Here is a 21225-nt window from a genome sequence, read left to right on the forward strand (position 1 = left end):
AAAAAAACAATTGTAATTAGTTAATAAGACAATGGAAGCTCACGATGGATGCATAACCTGGATAGCTGTAGATTATTCTGTACTTCTGAGATAAAACTGTTTTACAAATATGGCCGTATATTGTTGTTAACTTCTTCACATTATTAAAGAAATGTGAAAAGTTTTAAGTTCAGCTTTGCTTTCTTTTTCATTATGTCTGTCTACAACCGGAATATAGCGATTAGTGAATCAGAATTCCTGTTCAGCATTTCCACAACAACAAAATGATAGCTCTAAGTGAGAAACATCATATTTTTTCCTAGCATCATGCAGATATGAAAAAGTCCAGAGAATAGTCAGGAAATTCATGAAATTATTAAACCTAATGAAGTTTTGTTCCAAAAGGCATCTAGAGGAGAGATTTCTTGGAACAACTGTTGAGGGGAAAATATTGTTTTCTGAAGGAAAATAGTTTTATTGAAAATTTTATTGAAATTAAAATTTATTTAATGTATAATTGCTTTCCTGTTTTCAGCCTCCTATTAGTCCTTCAAAAACTAAACATAAATACACACTTTCATAAACAACACAAAAAAGCAAAACATTTGCCTGATTCATATGCTCATTCAGTATAGTCCGAATGACATTTTAATATATTTTGATCCTTCCAGAAAAGATAATACTGAATATTTAAAATTCTCAATAAATCTTTCCTAACTAATTCTGTAATGCATCAAAATTTATTTACTTCAGTAAATATTGGTAAGTGTAAGCAAAATTTATTTTGCTATTTTAGTTACCTTGTCTAATTCAACAATGGTAATGTCTTAAAGGGGCAGATGCCCATTATTTTATTTTAGTACTTCTTGCATTTATCACATTTTTATCAGTAATAAAACATATTAAAATGAATTACTTTTGAATAATAGAAAAAGAAAATAGTTTTGAAACTCACAAATTTGCAACATTTTTAAAAAATGGGTGGGGAAACATTGAGATTATTATTGCTACAGCCCACTAATTATTAATAATTTGTTAAATTTATATGGTTGCCCATCACAAATACATTACTCTGGGCAGCTAACATCATTTGAAAACAGAATAAAAGCAATGTAATAAAATTATTTGAAGGATAATCTATAAGCCAGAAGTTTACTCCCTTTCTTTCCATTCTTCCAAAGAAATATACCTTTCATTACATCACATTAATAAATATATCTTCCTGTATACCACAATATTAGCAATGGAATATAATGTTAAAATAAAACAATAAGACTGGAAAATCCACATACTGATAAAATTCTTCTGTTTGTCTGTTTGTAACCTTCAATTAGGCAAAAGAGAGCCTCATATGGGAAACAATTTTTAAAGCAAGGTACCTTAAGTGGACTTACTTAAAGAATGTGTTCCAAAATCCAGAAAGGACCCATTACTCCTGTGGAATTGAAATCTAAAGGAACTTCAAACCAATTGCATTCACAAACCTGTGACCATTGCATATCTGGTGTGCTGCCATGGTCAGCTGTGATCAGGTGATTGTGATTTCTAACCTTGTCAACATCCCACAAGTAAAGTCAGTGAGAAGCTAGCAGGAAGTCAAAAGTTGATCCTGGTCTTACCGTTCCCCCCCCCCCACCTGTGGTCATTCTGTTTAGGTAAGGAAACAGCTATGAAAGAATGACCCAACAAGTCATGGGTCATCTTGTTATAACTTAAAAACAACTGCAAACTAATTTTGACCAGATTGTTAAAAACTCTTATTCCTTTCTATTTTGTAAAAAAAAGAGAAAAACACAATTAAACAAGTCCTACCAAATTAAGAACCCCAAAGCAACTTCCCTCACAAAACCTAACACAAATGTTGGAAAACAGCTTAGATCAGTGATGGCTAATCTTTTTGCTGTCGCGTGCCAAAAGTGAGAGGAGCACGGGGGGGTGTCGTGTGTCTGCGTGCTCACACCCATAATTCAATGCGCCCCACCTCCCCATGCATGCGCACGCAACCCCCCACGCTCCTCCCGCTTTTGGCATGTGATGGCATGGTGGGCCCAGTAGGCCCGTTTTTCACCCTCCCCACGCTCCAGAGGCTTTCTTGGAGCCTGGGGAGGGCAAAAACGGCCTCCCCCCACCCCGGAGGCACTTCGGAGGCTGTAAATGGATTGTTTCCCAACTTCCAGTAGGCCCGGAAAGCCCGAAAATCAGCTGGCCGGTGTGCGCATGCACACTGGAGCTGAGCTAGGGTAACGCTTGCATGCCCACAGATATGGCTCTGCATGCCACCTGTGGCACACGTGCCATAGGTTTGTCATCATGGGTTTAGATCATCAGATAACATCTAGATAACATCTAGATATTGCTAGAGGTTAGGTGTAAACCTTTCCTTTCAATGCCATATAATATTTTTTAGATAGTGTTATGCCTCCAAAATCCTGATGTCTTGCTAAATTGCAAATGCATAGATCAGAATTTCAAGATATCTTCAAATCTTTATGCATCTGCTTCTTTTTTCACGTTCTGTTGGTATAGGATGGAAATGTAGATTATACAATGTGCCAGATAATCATTTTGGACACATAAAAATTGAGAAGAGAAATGTAGTAAATGACTAATCAAAGTAGTATTTCCAAATCTACTTCTTTCATTCTTCAGATAAACTTTGGAAAACTTGGCATAAATCAATTTGAGTTTTACTTGGCGTAATTCAAATCGAAGCAGAACAAGAACATGGTTCTTTCCTTCCTATCATCATTTCTCACCTTTTTGTGAGGAATTCCTGACTGTAGTACTTGAGCAGGAAGTAATCATGGAGGGACATATGAAAACAGGAAGTGACTTGAGGAAACTGGAAGCCATTTGTTTGTTCTTTTGCCTGCATCACTATCATGGGCACAGTTTGGTAGCTGACACTGTCACTTAGAATAGGAAACTAGTCACAGAAAGGCATGCATGATCCTGGCACTTTATTATATTTACCAGCATAGTGGAAAGAAACAACTTTTAAATGCTGGCTATCCCACAACTATGAGGTACATGCAGTGGTGGGATTCAAATAATTTAACAACTGGTTCTCTGCCCTAATGTTTCTTCCAACAACCAGTTTACCAAACTACTCAGAAAGTTAAAACCGGTTCTCCCGAAGTGGTGCAAACTGGCTGAATCCCACCACTGGGTACATGCATATCATTGATATGTGCTCAGATGGGTAAAATGTAACATGTCTCACGTATCTTCTTTAGTTGCCTCACAGAAAAATATTTTGGAAGTGGTACTTTAAAAGACCTGGATTTGGGAACTGTTTCACAAGAAAAATCTATCCTCAATGCCTTTTTAAAAAAATTAATGCACAGAGGTGTGGAAAGAGCAACAGAAAATTGGCAACTGAAGAAGAAAAATATTTTATTTTATGAGGATAAGCTGGAAGGAGTGACAAATTTAATGTTAATTGGAATTAGGATGGATCTTTACCAGTTTGATATATGTAATTGAAATAATGTTTTAATGTAGCTTTATATCTTTAAAGTGAGTCTAAAAATGTTTTTTCTTTGTACAGTATATAATGCTTGAGTAATTCCCAAAGCTTGCAAAATATTATTGAAGTATATTTGAAAGTATCTATGTTAAGAGGAAGTTGAAAAAGATACATTAAAATTTATTGATTTTATAAATATTCTTAAAGAAAAATTTAGAGTTTTAAAATGAATGTAAAAAAAGCTTTTTTTCATTAAAGTTGAAGAATCTGAAAGAGTATAGTGAATTTTACTAATAGCAATAACAATAGCATTTTGACTTATATACTGATCCATAGAGCTTTACAGCCCTTTCTGAGCAATTTACAATGTTAGCACATTGCCCCCAATAATCTGGGTTTTCATTTTACCAATCTTGGAAGGTTGAGTCAACCTTGAGCCAATCAGGATCGAACTCCTAGCAGTGGACAGATTTAGCCTGCAATACTGCATTCTAACCACTGCACCACCACAACTATATAAATGATGATAGTTTATAAAGTTTATAAAGATTAATAAGTGCAAGTAGAATATATATTATTTTCCATAATGAGCAAAAAAAGTAAAGATGGTTAAATTGATTGCTTTATTCAAAGAAATTAATATATCTAATTTTAATTTGAAAACCACTTCTGGATTTTGTGCTTGTGATGGAAAAATAAAATGTTGATTTTGGTTTTGCTGATTAAATAGGTTTGTTGTTATAGAAATAGCTAGTATATATAATTGCATAAAAGTAAAAAGTTGAGATTGTGATTTTATTATCTTCTACCGTGCTAAAGAGAATCGGAAGTCAATGTCTTTTTTTCTCTACCTTCTTCCCCACATTTTCTCTTTTCCCCTTTCCCCTTACCTTAGTTCCCATTTTTTTTATTTTCCTTTGTATTTTATATTCTGATAAAGTAATAAAATTTTGATACAAAAAAAGAAAAATAACATTTTGAAAGTGGCACTTTAAGAGACCTGGATTTGGGAATCGGTTTGCCAGAAAAATCTATCCTCAATGCCTTTTATAAAATTAATGCACAAAGGTGTTTACAGAGTAACAGAAAACTGGCAACTGAAGAATTTAACTAAAGAGTAGGTACTATTTTTCTGGCTCAACTTAGAAGAGATAAGCACGACTTGTGTGTAACATAAGGCACTGCCAATTTCAACAACCCTGGTACTAGATAATACCAATACTAGGTAATTAAATAGCAATACAGATTTTAAAGGGATGAAAAGACAAAGTCATTCTCCATATGAGTTTAACTCCTGTTAACACAATCATGTCATTTCATAATTAATTTACAATGTGGATGATTTTTTTTTTTGGTTGGATATTATTTCAACATAGCTCTTTTTAAATAACAGCAATTCCTGGCTTATCTTTAAATGGAACATTCAAATAAGGAAGTTTATGTGATTCCAAAGTACGTAATGGTTCTTTGGCTCTGGTGTGGGCACGTCTCTGTAGCTATTGGCTGCTCTGATGGCTGCCTGTCGATGTATGGACCCAGGGAAAACACATCTGAATAGAGTCACTGGCCCCTTACTTCCTCCTTCGTTCAAATGCATGCTTTCCTCAGCCCATGGGGCAAGTGTCTAAGTTTAGGAATAGGTGTAGTTTCTTTAAGAAGCACCTGACAAATACAGAGAAGGTGTTGACACCAAGTCTGAGACTCCTTTGCCTACTTTGGATAAAGTATTTTCAAAAGTATTAAGGATAACAACAATAACAATTTATTAAATTTATATGCAATCTGACTCCCAATGACTCTGGGCGGTTTACAAAGAAAAACATTTAAAAAATACAATAATAGACAAAAAAGATGAAGAGAGGATTGCAAGAATGACAAAAAAGAAGAAAAAAAAAACCGGATAAAAATAAAAAATGAATCGAACCCATTCAATCCAAAGAGGGCTTCATCACTGTCACCAAAGGCCTGAGCAAACGGCTAAATCTTCATAGGCCTTTAAAACAATAGCATGGAAGGAATCTTCTGGATCTCAGGGGAACCTCATGTCTTGCTAACAGAGACAACATGCTTGTGGAGTTCTGATAAATGGCATTATTTAACTGAAGGAACTGGGAATGCACCAATCCTGTCAGATCAAATTGACCAGGCAGATACTATGTGAAACAGGCAGTCCTTCAGTAAGCTATGCCATGTAAGGCTTCTTAGTAATGAACAGCACCTTGAATTGAACCAGGAAACAAATTGACAATGAGCACAGGGCATGAAGAAAAGGTGTTACATGGACATATTGAACTGTACCCATCACTGCCTGTGCCACCATATTCTGGACCAACTGAAGCTCCTAAATGGTTTTCAATGGCAAGCCTATGTAGAATGTGCTACAATAATCAAGCCATTAAGTGACCAGGGTATGAGTGATCTTTGCAAGGATCCCTCAGTCTAGGAAAGGCCCAATTAGTGCACCAGACAAAACTATACAAAAGCCTCCATGGGCACAGTTGCTACTACTTGCTAATTGAGGAGCTGTGAGTTAGAGAAAACCCCAGATTGTTTGCCATTCTTAAATGGGGAGCTGAGACTCTATTCAAGCTCAGAGATGGAATGTCCCCAGATCTGGGTAGCCCAAATGCACAACCATTTGGTCTTCATTGGATTGAGATGGATATGGTTCATCCCATCCAAATCAGCAAAGGTTTTAGGAACTCAATTTTCTCAATGTTGAAAGTTATAATTGGGTACCATCAGCCTTACATCAGCCCTACTGATACTATATATTTTTTCTTTTTTCTTTTACTTGCAACATTTTTCATACCTTTCCTTATCTTTTTGCTTTTTCTTTAGTTTATATTATTTCATATTTATCTTTTATTTCTTTGTAAATCTTTAATTAAAATTATATACATACTATCAGTATGAGATTTTTCAGTAGATAATTTCATGACATATTTTTTCCATTAATTGATAAGTTTGTTCAGTCAAAAGACTAAATAATTTTAGTTTTTCAAAGCAAACTTGCTCAATTCATTTCTCCTTCTCAATTCTTCTCCTTCAACTTTTCTTTGGATGTCACATTAGTCTGTTGAAAGACTTGTTGAATGAACTGTATATCAAAAACTGATAATATGGGAAAATCAATAAAGTTTGAATTTATGTTAAAAAACCAGCTAATACTCCATTTCATAAGTTTGAAGTGTTTTACCTCTTTCCAATGGAGATAGAAAACAGGGAAATGGCCTCACCTTGTTCCTTCCTTCCACAAACTCTGTCCAGGTGTCAATGCTTTCAATGGGGTTCACAGCATCCATCTGTGACACATCCTTCCAGTCCTTACACTCAGGCATCCGGTCCCTCTGATGGCGTTGTACAGCCCTTGGTCTGCTTCAGTTTACAGTTCATGTAGTACCCACAAAAGAGAAAGAAATGGAAAAAAATAAGAGACCCTAACAAGGAAACAATGCTTTACAGGGAAAGCAGATAAATTTAGCAAGACGGAACATGATTACATTTTGTATTCATGTACCTAAAAGGGGTATGATATTTTTTCCCTTCTGTAATGAAACCAGAATGTTGGGGACATCCACTAAAATTGATCAGTAGCAAGAAAGGAAGAATACAAATAGACCTTTATATAATGTATCATTTGTTATAAAATTTATCCGTATTTATTAAGATGGCTGTTAAGTCAGGCAGCTTTGATAGGAGAATGACAAATCTATGGGTGGTAGGACTGGCAGCTGTGAAGGATTTACAGAATCTTGATATCCAGAGACCCACAGATGCTACTCTTGGGAAAGTGCAAAAAAAGAAAACAACATACAAAGGAAGAAGATAACTACTGTATGCGGGCAGAGTCCTTGGATAATTTGAACATACCAAGAACATAATGGTTATATGAGTTCAGTAGAGATGATGAGCAGAAAACAACTTTTTTTGTACTTCAGTACACAGCAAGAATGAGAACCTGTTTTTAAAAACAGGAACTCATTATGAACTGGGATAAGCAGAAAAGTTGTGGCCTTGGAAGACAGTGCTCATAAATCACTAGCTCCTCTTCCTTTTGACAGAGCTACAAAGACTTCTGATGGGACTGGAAATGCCCTGATTTCCTTAACCAGTCACACTACATGGTTATGACATCGGTATTTTTTATAGATGCTCCACTTCCTTCTGGGTCAGTGGTACTTGCTATCACATTCCTTTCAACTGGAGAGGCCACTTTCTGTCTCAATAATAATAAATGTTTGCTGCCCATTGTCCTAACTGAAGGAAGAAGGGGACAGTTTGATTCCTGTGCGTTAACCATCTTGAGATAGAGATCCTATCATTGTCTTTGTTCCCAAAAACCTTCAAAAATGAATTTCGCTGTGTTGGGGTCTAGCATGTATTTTCAAACAATGCTTCTATGTAAAACAAAAATCCATTAACTGGACAACCAGGAAAAACCTTGGACAAAGCTAAAATATAAGAGAGTCATAAAGAACAGGACAAGCACTATAACATTGAGGCTGGAAGATAGCCATTACAAAGTTGCATTATCCATATATCTGCTTATGCTAAACTGACCAGAAAAAAAGGTGGTTAACCACTCTGCTTCTTGGCCTACACAAAGTAGGCTATGAGAAGTCATAAGATTTCAGGAATTTCTCTTAGCAACTTCCTGACTTTCTTGATATATTTGATTAATTCAATGTCAGTTCTTAGTATCTACCCAGTAAATCTCTAGGATGAACTGTCCCCAAGATGGCCCTTCAGGTTTCCTAATGTTTTTCCATCACCACTGTAATCAAGACCAACTACTTGCTGCTGGTCATCATCTTCTTTTTCTTCTCACTTCTTCTAGCAGTATGGACTTCTCAAACAGTCTGACATTTGGTTTCTGATTCCATATAGGGCTCACATACTGTGCTAAGCCATATGATGTTGGTTTGGGGTTTATCAAACTATGAGACCTCAGCCATTTATTTGCTTAATAAATCATAATCGAGCAAACTATGTCTTAATACAATGAACGTTTGTACCAAATAGTACTCTCTCAGCAAAATTTAATTTTTTAAAATCCAAAACTGTTTTCCTCCACGTAGCAATCTGTGGAGCTGTTGAGTTCCTAATATTATTCTATCTTTTAGAAATTACTTATTTTCACTCCTCTTCTTTACTTTAGAAAGTTATTTATTTTGTTTTCTTATAACTAATTCTGCTTTCTGCTTTAAACACACACATCTCTGTGTCCAAAACCATTTTTGAGTTGAGATTTTACATTCCACTTTGACAAGCAGCAACTGAATTTCCACTTACAAAAGCAGTGAAGACTTTCCATATGTATTTCTAGATATCTTTTTCCTTATATATTTAGATATTATCCAGCCCTTAATATTGCAATTAATCATTGTGGTATCTAAAACTTGCATACAAATGGAATCTTCTATAAGAGCCCAGATGAATCAATCTAACTAATTCTGATTCCAGCTTCCCACCATGGCCAACTAGAAGACCAAGAAGACCAACCACAGAACACAAGGAAATCAGTACTCTTTTGCTGTAATTTCCCAGCAACTGATATTAGTTTTGTTATGCAATAGGTTAAATTACAGTTCTGTGTGGTCCATTTAAGAGTTCCTCATGATTATTTATAATATCTGTATTATTGTGCTTTGCCAATTTGACTGAGAAAGAAATAGGCTTGATGAAGCAATAACAAGAACATTTTTCTTAAAAATGTCTTAAAGTCTCTGGAGAAAAACTCTTGATTTACACAAATTCTCTTGATTTACTATGGCTTGAAAATCAAATATGAAACTTTTTTTACTTACACTTTTTATTAAGCTTACTGGTTTTTGTTTTTTTGTTTTTTTTGTTATAACAAGGATATGGCTTATATGTTTATCAGAAGAGTGTTTTTCCTTTAAGTTAACAAACTTATTTCCAGCATCTGTCAATAATCAGTTTTGGAATTTAATAGTGTTAATAAATATGTACAAGCTTACTATAAAGTCTCTGCTAGACTTTATCATCTGGTATCATCAAACCACAAGGGAGATTACTTTAATTCTAAATATCACCTTCCATTTACTCATATAAAAGGTTTATCTCTTAATATTAATGGAATCTTTTAAGATACGTGAATTACAAATGGCATGAATAGATTGAGTTTCATTTATTATTTTGGTGAGTAACAAAGCTACTGAAATACACTTCTGAAAACTTTCCCATTAATCTTCCAAATCTGCTTTTAAAATCGAATACTAAAACAGAATCATTACTTTCTATTTACTGTAGTAATCTTCTATTAGATTTAGTAATCTTTAGTAATTTCTCCTTTTTTCTGTTACTTTGTACAAACAATCAAAAGACTGACTGTGTTTTCTCTAAACAGAAAATAACAGGGTCCTGCATTATTTTGGACAAGAAGAAAAGGTGCAATGGACTATATGGGGTGCTCACTTAGCTGCCAGCTGGCAACTCTGTAAACCTGCCACACCAACTTGGCAAAAGACCCGTTTGGTTTAAGAGCCTGCTAGGAGGTGTTAGATATTGCACTTGATCGGAGTTGCTAAATGACCCGAAGCACCTTGTCCTCTCTGCATCCAAATCCACAGCCCTAGAAATAGGATGTTCAAGGATGGAAGGAAAACTTAAAGCCTCCCTCTGTCAGCAGCACGCTTTCAGTTCCAATCAGAAATTTTTGTGGATAATTCACATTTTTTATCTTGCATGGCTCTGAGACATTTGGAAAGCACAAATCACACTTGTAAGAATATAGATTTAATCTATATTCAGCTACAGATTTTGAAACAAATTTCCATAAATATATCAGTCTATTATACATACACAAAGAGTCAAGTCTTTTCCATGTGAGTTCTAAACACAACAAGAGACCTGACCTAGCTCTTGGCTAATATTATGCCTTTACTAAACCAAGGACAGATTATAAGAGAATTCCACTATCACTATCCAAACACCTTTCATACAATAAAGGCAAATTGCACAAACCCTCAATTGCATCCGAATGGCTTACTGTCTAGAAAGTACAACCAAGTGATGCAACTGAAGTGGCTTCAACATGGTCGACTTAGCACATGTGCACTAGCCTGAATAGATCTGTCAAAATTTTCCACCTTGTGCTGTATTGAGAATTCAGTGTATATTTTAAAAAGAAAGACATTTACAGACTGTGCTGGGGAAACATTCGGCAAGGTGTCCAAGGCCTCCACTGCCATTGTATCTTTTCTGGAGCTGGAATGCCGTAGACGGTGCAGGTAAGTACATGCCGGTTTTTATGAGAATAAATGTTTGGTGAGGAAGCTTCTTTCTCAAGGATTTGTGGAGGAACTGAAATAATAATTGTAATAAAATATCAATATTATTTGCCATTTTGGGTGACTACTTATGCCTTTCTTTTCAATTCACATGTCAAAATCTCACCAGGCCAACTCTCCCTAATTTTGAATTGTTACTGCTCTTAGTCATCCATATTATTCTCTTGGGAGGAATTAACTCCCAGAAACTTTTAAATATGCTCTCACACTGCCCTGTAAAAAGGTAAAGTACCCTGGTAAATTCAAAATAAAACCATCAACAGAAATAAAAAGAATATAGATAAAAATAGTAAAGGAAGAAAGAAGATAAACCTGTTTGCAGCTTTCTTATAAAATTTTATTCTATCCACACAGAGAGGAAATGGCCTAGTACCAATCAACTCCTCCTATTCCAATCTTAGCATGTCATGCCTGTCCAATGTAATATGGCAAAAATAATACTGAATTATTACATTCAGAGATGAAGAAAGAGAAAAGCATATACTACAAGTAGTCCTTGATTTATAACTACAATTGAGTCCAAAATTTCTGTTGCTAAGTGAGAAATTTGTTAAGTGAATTTTGCTCCATTTTACAACCTTTCTTGTCACATTTGTTAAATGAATGTTGCAGTTGTTGAGTTAGTAACATGGTTGTTAAGTGAATCTGGCTTCCCCACTGACTTTGCCTGTTATTAGGTCATAAAAGTTGATCACATGACCCTAGGTCACTACAGCTGTCATGAGTCATTGGCAAGTATCTGAATTTTAATCACGTGACTATGGGGGTGCTGCAACAATTGTAATGGTGAAAAATGGTCATGTCACTTTTTTTCATTGTTGTAACTTTGAATGGTCACTAAATAAACATTTGTAAATCAAGGACTACTGTACAAATCCAAAGAAATCCAGGTAGTCCTCAACTTACAACCATTCATTTAGTGGCCATTCAAAGTTACAATGGCACTGAAAAAAATGACTTACAATTTTCGCAGCACCCCCCTCGTCATGTAATCAAAATTCAGGTGCTTCGCAACCAGGAAGCATGTACAATAGACCTAGAATCATGTGATCACTATTTGTGACCTTCCCACCCAGCTTTCAACAAGCAAAATCAATGGAGGAATTAGATTCATTTAATGACCATGCACCTAAGTCATGTTTGCTTAACAACCATGACAAATAAAACTGTAAAATCAGAAAAACACTTAACGACTACTTTGTTTAACAATGGAAATTCTGTTCCCAATTGTGGTCACATGTGAAGGATTACCTCCCTGTATATTGATGTACAGTCTAGACTACATATTATTTTATTATTTCAAGCCAGGGGTGAAATCTACTTACCTTCCTTACCAGTTCGGAAGTGCACGCACCACGTAAGTACGCTTGGTTTGTTCGCGCGCACACGTCTCATGTGTGCACAGACCTTCTGCGCATGCACAGAAGGTAAAGAACACATTACTTCCTGGTTAAAACCAGGAAGTAATGACACCCAGCTTTGCTCCGCCATCGCTACCGGATCACCGAATCACCCAGCACGATTGCTACTGGATCGCCTGATCCGGTCCGAACCGGGAGGATTTCACCCCTGTTGCAAGCTAATTCTGCTGACTGTCAGCAGTTCAGCAGTTTGAATCTCACCATCTCAAGGTTGACTCAGCCTTCCATTCTTCTGAGGTAGGTAAAATGAGGACCCAGATTGTTGGGTCAATAGGCTGACTCTGTAAACCGCTTTGAGAGAGTTATTAAGCAATAGCACTTAGACATAAGTCTAAGTGCTATTGCTATTACGATAGTAGAACTGGAGGCTTTTATCTCTTCATTTTTAAACTGGGATGTCTGATGCCCATAATAGCCTTTCCTCCATCACAAATGACACTAACAGGATCTTCATCTGTCCAGCCAGAATTCTGATCCACCCCAGACCTTGGATTCTATTTAAAAACCAAATGCCTAATTTGGTAGATTTGGGAAACTATTTTCATGGAATAAAACAAATTAGGAATATTAGCTATATGGCTGAAGACTTCTTCTCGTAAGTCATCTGATTCTTCCTCACCGTTAACTACCAGTTGAAGGTTAATGCTCTTCTCTAGTCCAGCCAATCCGTTCTTCAGGACCAGTGTATAAGATCCAGAGTTTTGCTCTGCAACATCCTTGATCTGGAGGGAATATTGAGATTGCCTGTTGGAAATTAACTTTCCATCCTTAAACCTGGGCGGAAGCAAAGAAAGAAGGTATGTATATAGCTTAAGCTTCTAAAAGGTAGCCATGGGGCTTCAGCCAATGAAATGAAGAATTTCTGAAAAATACCCTTTTCATTCATTTCCCCCTTAAGAAAAGCTTTCTCTGAAATCTGCTGAGAAGCACCATCCAAAGGGGGAAAAAAAGATATATGCACTGATTCATCATTGGTTTATTGCTATTTGGGGGGAGTGAGGGCAGGGGAACTACTCTGTTTCCCTGAAAATAAGACATCCCCTGATAATAAGCCCAATTGGGCTTTTGAGCGCATGCGCTAAAATAAGCCTCCCCCCGAAAATAAGCCCTCCCCGAAAATATTTAAATGGAGAGCTGGAAATCGGGTAAGATGACAAGAGGAGCCCCATCTTGCTCCACGCACACCAAAATAATAAGATCTCCCAGAAAATAAGGCCAAGCGCTTATTTTGGGGTTCAAAAAAAGATAAGACAGGGTCTTATTTTCAGGGAAACACAGTATTTATGGAGATTTCCCCAATTTGGCACCCTCCAGGCTAGTTAAGAATTTTGGAAGTTATGACCACATTTCAGATGCTTAGCAACAGACCCCATTTTCAGCCACTTGCAACCTCACTGGCCATGTGGTCGCAATTAGTAAACAGAGTTTATTTTTGGTTTTTGGCAAAATGTCCCATAATGAACAGTAAATTAGCTTAATGACAGCAGTTATTCACTTAATGATTGCCACAAAAAATACATATCTTAAATTCGTGTAAGCTGCCTTGAGTCGCCATGTGCGAATAGGGGGCAATATAAATTTTCTTAAACAAACAAACAAACAAACAAACACATTCAGGTAAGTTGAGGACTACCGGTAGTGGTTTTTCTCTTTTCTAATTCCCTCCTCTGCCCCTAAATCCAAAGAAGACGCTAAAAAGAATGTATTACCACTGGAACTCAGGCTGGGGATAGGCAACCACTTTTACTGGTAACTTCACAATTTCGTCTCCCACTGTTGCTTCTATCACTGGGCCCTTTTTCCTTTCCACATAGATAAATGGCTTCTCTGTAAAAAAACAAGATGGGTAAAGAAAAAGAAGAAGGGAAAAAAATTACAGTGTCAGAGTTGTTAAACACAGTAGCCGATGCAAGAGCAGAGATATCTAGAAAATTTATAATTTTATGGATGTAGACCCACACACTACATCTTTGCTTTTTTTCCAGACATAAAAAGGATACACCAATTTACATTTTATGCCACAAAAACAAAGTGCTACACTGGCTGATTTTTAAAAAAATATATACTAGTAATGCTAATGTGCTTATTTAAGAAGCTGCCCAGTTATTCAGATCAGGAGAAAATGACCTTCGAAGGATGCTCCCAGAGTATTGCCAGAAACTTTGTTATTGAGTAACTATATTTTTTGGACTATAAGACACACCAGAGTATAAGTTGCACCAAGATTTCAAAGAGGAAAACAAGGGAAAAAAAAAGGTTTTGGCCTCCATGCGTCCGGTTTTTGCTCGGCCTCCAGGAGCACTCTGTAGGCCTCCCAAACCCTCTGTGCATCCCGTTTTTGGCCTCCCGAACCCCCTACGCATCCTGTTTTTGCCCTCACTGGCCCCCAGAAGCACTCTGCAGACCTCCCAAACCCCTGCGTGTCCCGTTTTTGTGAAAAACAAGCCTGTTTTTGGTAAAAACTGGACGTGCGGGGTTTTGGGAGGCCAAAAATGGCTGTATTTGGTCGTATACTCTGAAAAGTACGGTATATAGAAAGGAGTCTTCTCCTGTCTGATTCTCAGGCAACAAAATGGTCTACCTAAGGAGGGCATTTGGTTCTTGCTCTCCTACTATTTAGGAGGATGGTTAATAGCTTATTTTGCTAAGATTTACTATTAATTAATTGACTGATAGATTTGAGTTTTGATTTTCCTGTTATGATTTGTATACTACATTTTAAGCTGTCTTACATACTGGAAAAAAACAAAAAAAAGTGACATCAATCTGAGAATTAATAAACAAATATTATTTCATCATAGAAGTTAATTGAATGCTTTATACTTCTTTTGCCAGAATATTCCTGTTCAAGCAAAGAAGCGTTTTTGAACAGGCATTTATGAATGATTAATCTTACAAATTTCCTACAATAGTGTGCACAATGTTCTTTGGGCCAAAGGTTATCTTCAGTTGTATATGGTATGCTGAGCAATGTGCCAGTCATAGATATTAACAGGAAAAATGGGGGTGGCCAAAAAAAGGCCATGTTACACTTAATAATTTAAATACATAAATAAATATACCATCTGCAGTTCTTGGACATCCAGATGTTTCCAAGACACATAAACTTTAACTTTCCTATTTTGGCTGCCCTGTTATCCAATATGAGTACTGTATACAGTATATGAAACTGATACTAAATTAAAACAGTTTAGCTTCAGTTTCATATATTGTATTCATATAAATCAAGAACATGGATGAAAAACAGCAGGAAGCTAATATACTCATTGCTTTTTGACATTACAAAGGGTACTTAATTATTCAAAAAGTCATTGCACTCAGCTGTTCTTTATAAAATAACATGCACGTACCTACCCTAGGACCATGGAGGGCAACTGAACAACTTCTTGATACATTAGATTCCAAATAATACATCCTTTACTGTAAGAGATGATCAGCCTGACCCCGAAGGAATGGTCAAATGTGTCATCAGTCATGAGTCCCCCCCTCTTTTTTTAATTTGATTTATATGCCGCCCTTCTCCGAAGACTCAGGGTGGCTTACAATGTGCTCAGCAATAGCCTTCATCCTTTTTGTATATTTATACAAAGTCAGCTTACTGCCCCCACAACTGGGTCCTCAATTTACCTACCTTAGAAAGGATGGAAGGCTGAGTCAACCTTGAGCCTTGGCGAGATTCGAACCTGCAGTAATTGCAGGCAGCTGGTCTTAATAACCAGCTTAATAACAGGGTGCCTTAGACCACTGTACTACCAAGGCTCTTCACACCCACAAGAGATCTAAGTCCAGCCCACCTTGAATTCCTTTCTATTCTTAACTCCCACTAATTTTCCTTGACTATTAGTCAAGTTTTCATGTAGAAAACTTAAGCTTACAATAAATATTTATACACATTTGAACTGCCTGGATGTCCTGATTTCCCTAGTGCTTAATATTTACTTGGCTACTAAAGACAAGAACAGCAATCCTGTACTGATGTTTCTTCTGGTAAGGTTATCTCATTAAATCTCACTTGGAGAACAACATATATGGCAACATACCACCTCAATTCCTTCCCAAGGCCACATTTTTCATTTTTTCTAGCCAAAGCATTAGATACTTGCTCAGAGGTTAACTGCCCTGCTGGGAATTATAGTCCTATCAGAGTTTTGATGTGTGCGAACAAGAATCTAAAAGAACCTAAAAGGTTTTCTTAGCTTGTGTTAGTGGTTTTTACCATGCACGATGACATCTATGCTCTCCTTCAAGTTCTGCTCCCCACTGCTAGCCTTGCATGTGTATTTTCCCAGGTCCTGTTGGCTCACATTTTGGATGATCAAGATGCTGGAGAGTTCAGTATGGGTCTGCTGGGACCGCCTCTCAGGCAGTTCTATGGCTTTCCGGTTCATCTGCCAGAAGAGATAGAGGGGAAGAGAAAACAGAGTTGATATTCGAAGAAATGAAATTCAGAGGCATAAAAACACAGCGTCTCTCTCCAAGCTTTCACTCTCATGATAATTAACACTACTATCTATAAAATATTTTCCCCAGGATGTCAAGGAAAACTAGGTCCTTATATGTCAACATTTTATGAGTTTTTGAAAAGTATTCTTTCAATCATGTGAAAAATTGCCCAACAGTAAGGATATAAAATTCTAGCACCTATTCTGTAAACCAATGAAGGAGAGTATCTGTAGCTCACAGTTGAAATGAGGGCTCCTTGGTGCTCTCTGAGCTCGCTTTTTTTTCTTGCACACGTTTCATTACTCTTAACTAGGTAATATCATCAATGCTAGCATCAGTGCTAGTTAGGGCCATGAAACATCTGCAAGAAAACAAGCAAGCTCAGAGAGCATCAAGGACCCCTCATTCTTAACCTCCCCCTATATAACAAAGAATTAAGAGGAAATAGGAGGAATATTGAAAAAGACAATGAGACACATTTGGAGGGAAGAGTCAAAGGTCAGCCAAGGTGCCCAAAGTAATTTGTCAGAGGGTGCTCTTGTCTTTTTTCCTATTCAGTCACCATCTTCAGTTGCTCTCAAAGAACACTGATACATGAACACCGACCCTCAAACCCTGGAGTCATTTCATGGCAAGTCCAGCCATATTCTAGGTATTGGCTCTTGCTCAAAGTCATTATCTAAACAGAAATCACAGTGAATATAGTAACCATGTGGACAGCATGGCTTTAGTGAAGTGAGTTCTTGGCCTGACCAATAAGACATTTAACTTGTCCTCAGTTGTGGCTGCACTTCACAACATGTATTAAAATGCTACAAACCAGCAGGATTCAACTGAAAATAGTAAAGGTAGATGAAGGTGCCGTTTAAGAACTCTTTAAAAAAATTAACCAACTTGTTCTTGTCTATTTAAAAAAAAATATTAGCATCAGAAGCTAAAATGATGTAGTTGGATAGCTGCACTTGGAGACAAAGTTATAGTCTATTTTAGTAAAAGATGCCCTCCTCCTGAAAGAGCAGATTCACCCATTGGGAGTGCTACTGGTTCATCACCTCAATGGATTTGCAGGTGGTGATTATGATGAATAGCATATTTCACAACATTATCCAAGCCCTGACTATTGTATCATGTTCTACATGGGGCTACTTTGAAAAAGAATTTGGGAGTAGAAATTGAATGCAAAACTAGACAATCTGTGGCCCATTGAGTCTTTGTTTCAGAGATACTTCCTTGACTATAAACAAAAAAACAGAATGAGCACATGTGGGCAAAAAAGCAGTGGGAGCAAGAGAAACTTTCGATTTCCTGCCAGCTTCCCCACTGAATTTCCCTATGGGAAGCTGGCAGGGAACATTGAAAACTCTTCCTTCCTTCCTTCCTTCCTTCCTTCCTTCCTTCCTTCCTTCCTTCCTTCCTTCCTTCCTTCCTTCCTTCCTTCCCTCCCTCCCTCCCTCCCTCCCTCCCTCCCTCCCTCCCTCCCCTCTATAGACCAATAACAAAAATAACATAGGACATATTAACTATAGAGGCTAAAAAGGAAAGAAAAACAAATGTTAATTCATACCTGTTTTGTGGGGTAATCCCACTGGAAATCAACTCCTGAATTAAATTCAGCCCATACTGTGCAGTTGATAACTAGTTTGTCTCCCACCAATAGCTCCATGGCCTTCCTTGGAAACAACTGAATATCATAAAGCTCGTTTCCTGGTAGAAAATGTAGTAAGAAAAAGACAGCTATTTGTTTAGTTCAATTTTTCCTTAGGAAACAGAATTTTTGCTTTAAGTGACTAAAATGGTACTATGTAAAGTAAAATTATACATTGCAGATTCATTGGCATTTTAGGCCCACTTACTTACATTTGATAAATTCTTTGCCATTGAACTGTATTCTCATGCAATTCTTGGAGTGAACATTTAAATTCTTGCCTAAAAACAATAATCTCTTTCTTATATAATCATCATCATCCTACAATTGTCCAAAAGTTGTAGTGGCCAAAACCAGAGAACGAATGCATTTTGGATGAGGAATATGCCTTGTAAAGTATGTTGCCATGAAAAACAGTGACAAGTACCATTGTATTAAAAATATGTATATATAATTTTATTTGCACCAATATTTTTCTTATTTCCCTTCAATTTTAATTTTAATTTCGTCTAATTCTGCAATAATTTCTGTCAGCAACAGTTGTTTACTCCTTAATGTATGCATGCTTTTTGTATTTAATAAATAACCCTCCATGTTAGTACAACTGTATTGTTTTTAGCAACATGCAAAAGTTAAAAATATGTGCTCTTATAGAAAAGTGACAGATGAATTATTGGGATATGGAGAAGTAATGGAGGTAGGGTGAAATTAAGAGTGTGAAGTTGTCAGTGCCTATGTTTACAAGCATGCATTTCATAATAGAGCACCATTACTCCAATCTTTATCAGATGGAAACAGATATATTTGGAGTTCTTTATGATTTTTCAGCATGAGAGACATATCTCTGCCCCAGAGGTTCTGGACTGGGATTAGGATTCATGCCTGATATTCCTTCCCTAAAACGATGACCTAGCCACAGCTTAAACCAGGGTTATAATAACACACCGTAAAGAAGTTCTTTATTAGTTGCAATTTTATATAACAGTTGCAGAACAAACAGTTCCAAAACTCACCTGCAATGTGGACAATGAAGAAACTAGATTTGAAGGGTTTCTTATCAATGAGAGTTTCACACTGAACAAACCAGGAATCCTTAATCAGGAGAGTGGGGACCAGCATTCCTCGTTTGTTGTCCCAGAGAATGTTCTTTCCATCGGGATAGATAACAGTTGTTGTCTAGAAATAACATTTTGGGAAGTCTGTTTAGAAATGGAGGGATAATTTCCACAACTTCTGCACCAAATGGTTTTTGCAGCCAGTTCTTGTTTTAGGGTTTGTCTTGTTGATGAAATAAAACATCATTTGAGTTTTGTTCATTCTTTGCTTTGCCGTTATGTCCACAGGCATAACGGCCCTTTGTGAATACTATCTACAGTAACTCTAATAAATCATTTATCAAGCAATTATTATCCCAATGAACCGGAATGTCTTCTATTAGAGAACAAAGCATTTTTTTAAAAAAAGAGAAAAATATTTAGTCTGATCTAAATATTATCAGCAGATAGCAGCAATTCCTGAGCAGGAGATTAAAAATGAAAGTACTACATGGCTTGTGAACTCATATCCTTGGCTTCGGGCAGGGTATTATTTAATATATTTGCCAATGAAAATAATTGGCTGAGAGCAAACCTGAGCTTGGTTTTAAGTTATAAGAAATAAGATCAAGAGCTGTAAGAAATAGCTCTTATAGCCTTCTAAAAACACTGCAATTTCTAAAAAACTGCCCTTCTTGAATTGCTGTGTCAGGCACTGTAGCCTTAGAAAAAAACAATACCAGTGAAATATTTTTGTTGCCTCCACAAATTTCTTCTCTTTTACTAAAAACCTCTGTGTTGTGGTTTTAGGCTTCTCCAGGAAGATCGTTAACATAGTAACGTAATCCACAGAAAATCCAAAGACAGCAATACAAAAGCAAACAAAGACCAAAAGAAAAAGAAAAAGAAACACACCATATCTGGGGAGAAATTTTTCAAAGGTCATAGTTTTAGAAGAGTCTAGAACTTTGCAAAGGTCATAGTTTAGCAGGTTTGCTTCTCCCCCTCTCTATTTATTTCCTGTAGTAATTTCCCCCCAGTTTTTGTTCGTGTTGGAAGGCTTGCCAATAAGGTAGGATCTTGAATCTTTCTGAAAAAAAAGAACACTGCTTACCAACAAAGTGATGTTAAGATCTGGAACTGATACCAGGCATGGGACACAGATATTTTCTTTCTTGTAGATAAGAAGAGTCTCCGGTTTATTAATGAATGGCTGTTCAAAATCTAAAAAAGAAAGAAGTGGAGAAAATGTAGAGGGTGGAGGGATTTGCAGCAAAAAAAAAAAAAAAACAACAACAAAAAAAAACAAAGAAAATGTGATGAGTTTCTAGAATCTATTTTGGTTTGTTAGTTAATTGCTGTAAGGAATGATACCAAGCTTGGAAAAATAAAAATAAAATAAAATAAACATATAAGCACTTTTATAAAACATGATCCAAACTTGGAATACGAGTGTTTAGATTTTATTCATATTTATGTTTGTGTTAGGCTCGGTATAATCTTAAATTCTATGTCTGTAATTACTGTATAGGGTTCAGGCTAGGTTAAGTTAGGTTAGTCATATCTCTATTGTACTGTCTCACATTTCATAGCCAAAGCATATAAAATCAAGTGAGATGGTAAGAGATTTCTCTATAGGCAACCGTGTTTGGACCAAAACAATTTTTATTCATATGGGGTTATGCTAATGCGTAGTGCTTGAATTAAAAACTCCAATGTTTATGGTATACAAGTTATCAGATGGTTCTCACAAACATGCCATCTCATGTGTCACCATCTCATTCTGGAAGTGGATTCAAGATTTACTTATACTTTAAATTAATTCTAATTCAAAATTAGAATTAAATCATATCTTTTCTACTATTGCTTTAATGCTAATAAACCAAAATCATGCCCCTCCCCCAAGATGAGGCTGGCC

General features: G+C 36.4%; 1 protein-coding gene across 2 annotated transcripts in view; it reads right to left on the bottom strand.

The window, feature by feature from the left end:
* Positions 1-21225, bottom strand: part of FLT4 (fms related receptor tyrosine kinase 4) — a 106843-nt gene that overhangs the window by 34713 nt on the left and 50905 nt on the right. The window contains exons 4-11 of one of the 2 annotated variants that reach the window (XM_034402626.3): positions 20422-20531; positions 19287-19449; positions 18193-18332; positions 16402-16573; positions 13895-14012; positions 12805-12959; positions 10615-10777; positions 6688-6823 (exon numbers count right to left, since the gene is read on the bottom strand). In XM_034402626.3, the coding sequence (XP_034258517.2) occupies positions 6688-6823; positions 10615-10777; positions 12805-12959; positions 13895-14012; positions 16402-16573; positions 18193-18332; positions 19287-19449; positions 20422-20531 (1157 nt within the window). Of the gene's footprint in view, positions 1-6687; positions 6827-10614; positions 10778-12804; positions 12960-13894; positions 14013-16401; positions 16574-18192; positions 18333-19286; positions 19450-20421; positions 20532-21225 lie in introns of both variants that reach the window. The other variant, XM_034402618.3, reaches the window with a different exon arrangement.

This window comes from Pantherophis guttatus, chromosome 2, assembly GCF_059756535.1.
Source record: "Pantherophis guttatus breed Tessera chromosome 2, ASM5975653v1, whole genome shotgun sequence".
NCBI classification, from domain to species: Eukaryota; Metazoa; Chordata; class Lepidosauria; order Squamata; family Colubridae; genus Pantherophis; species Pantherophis guttatus.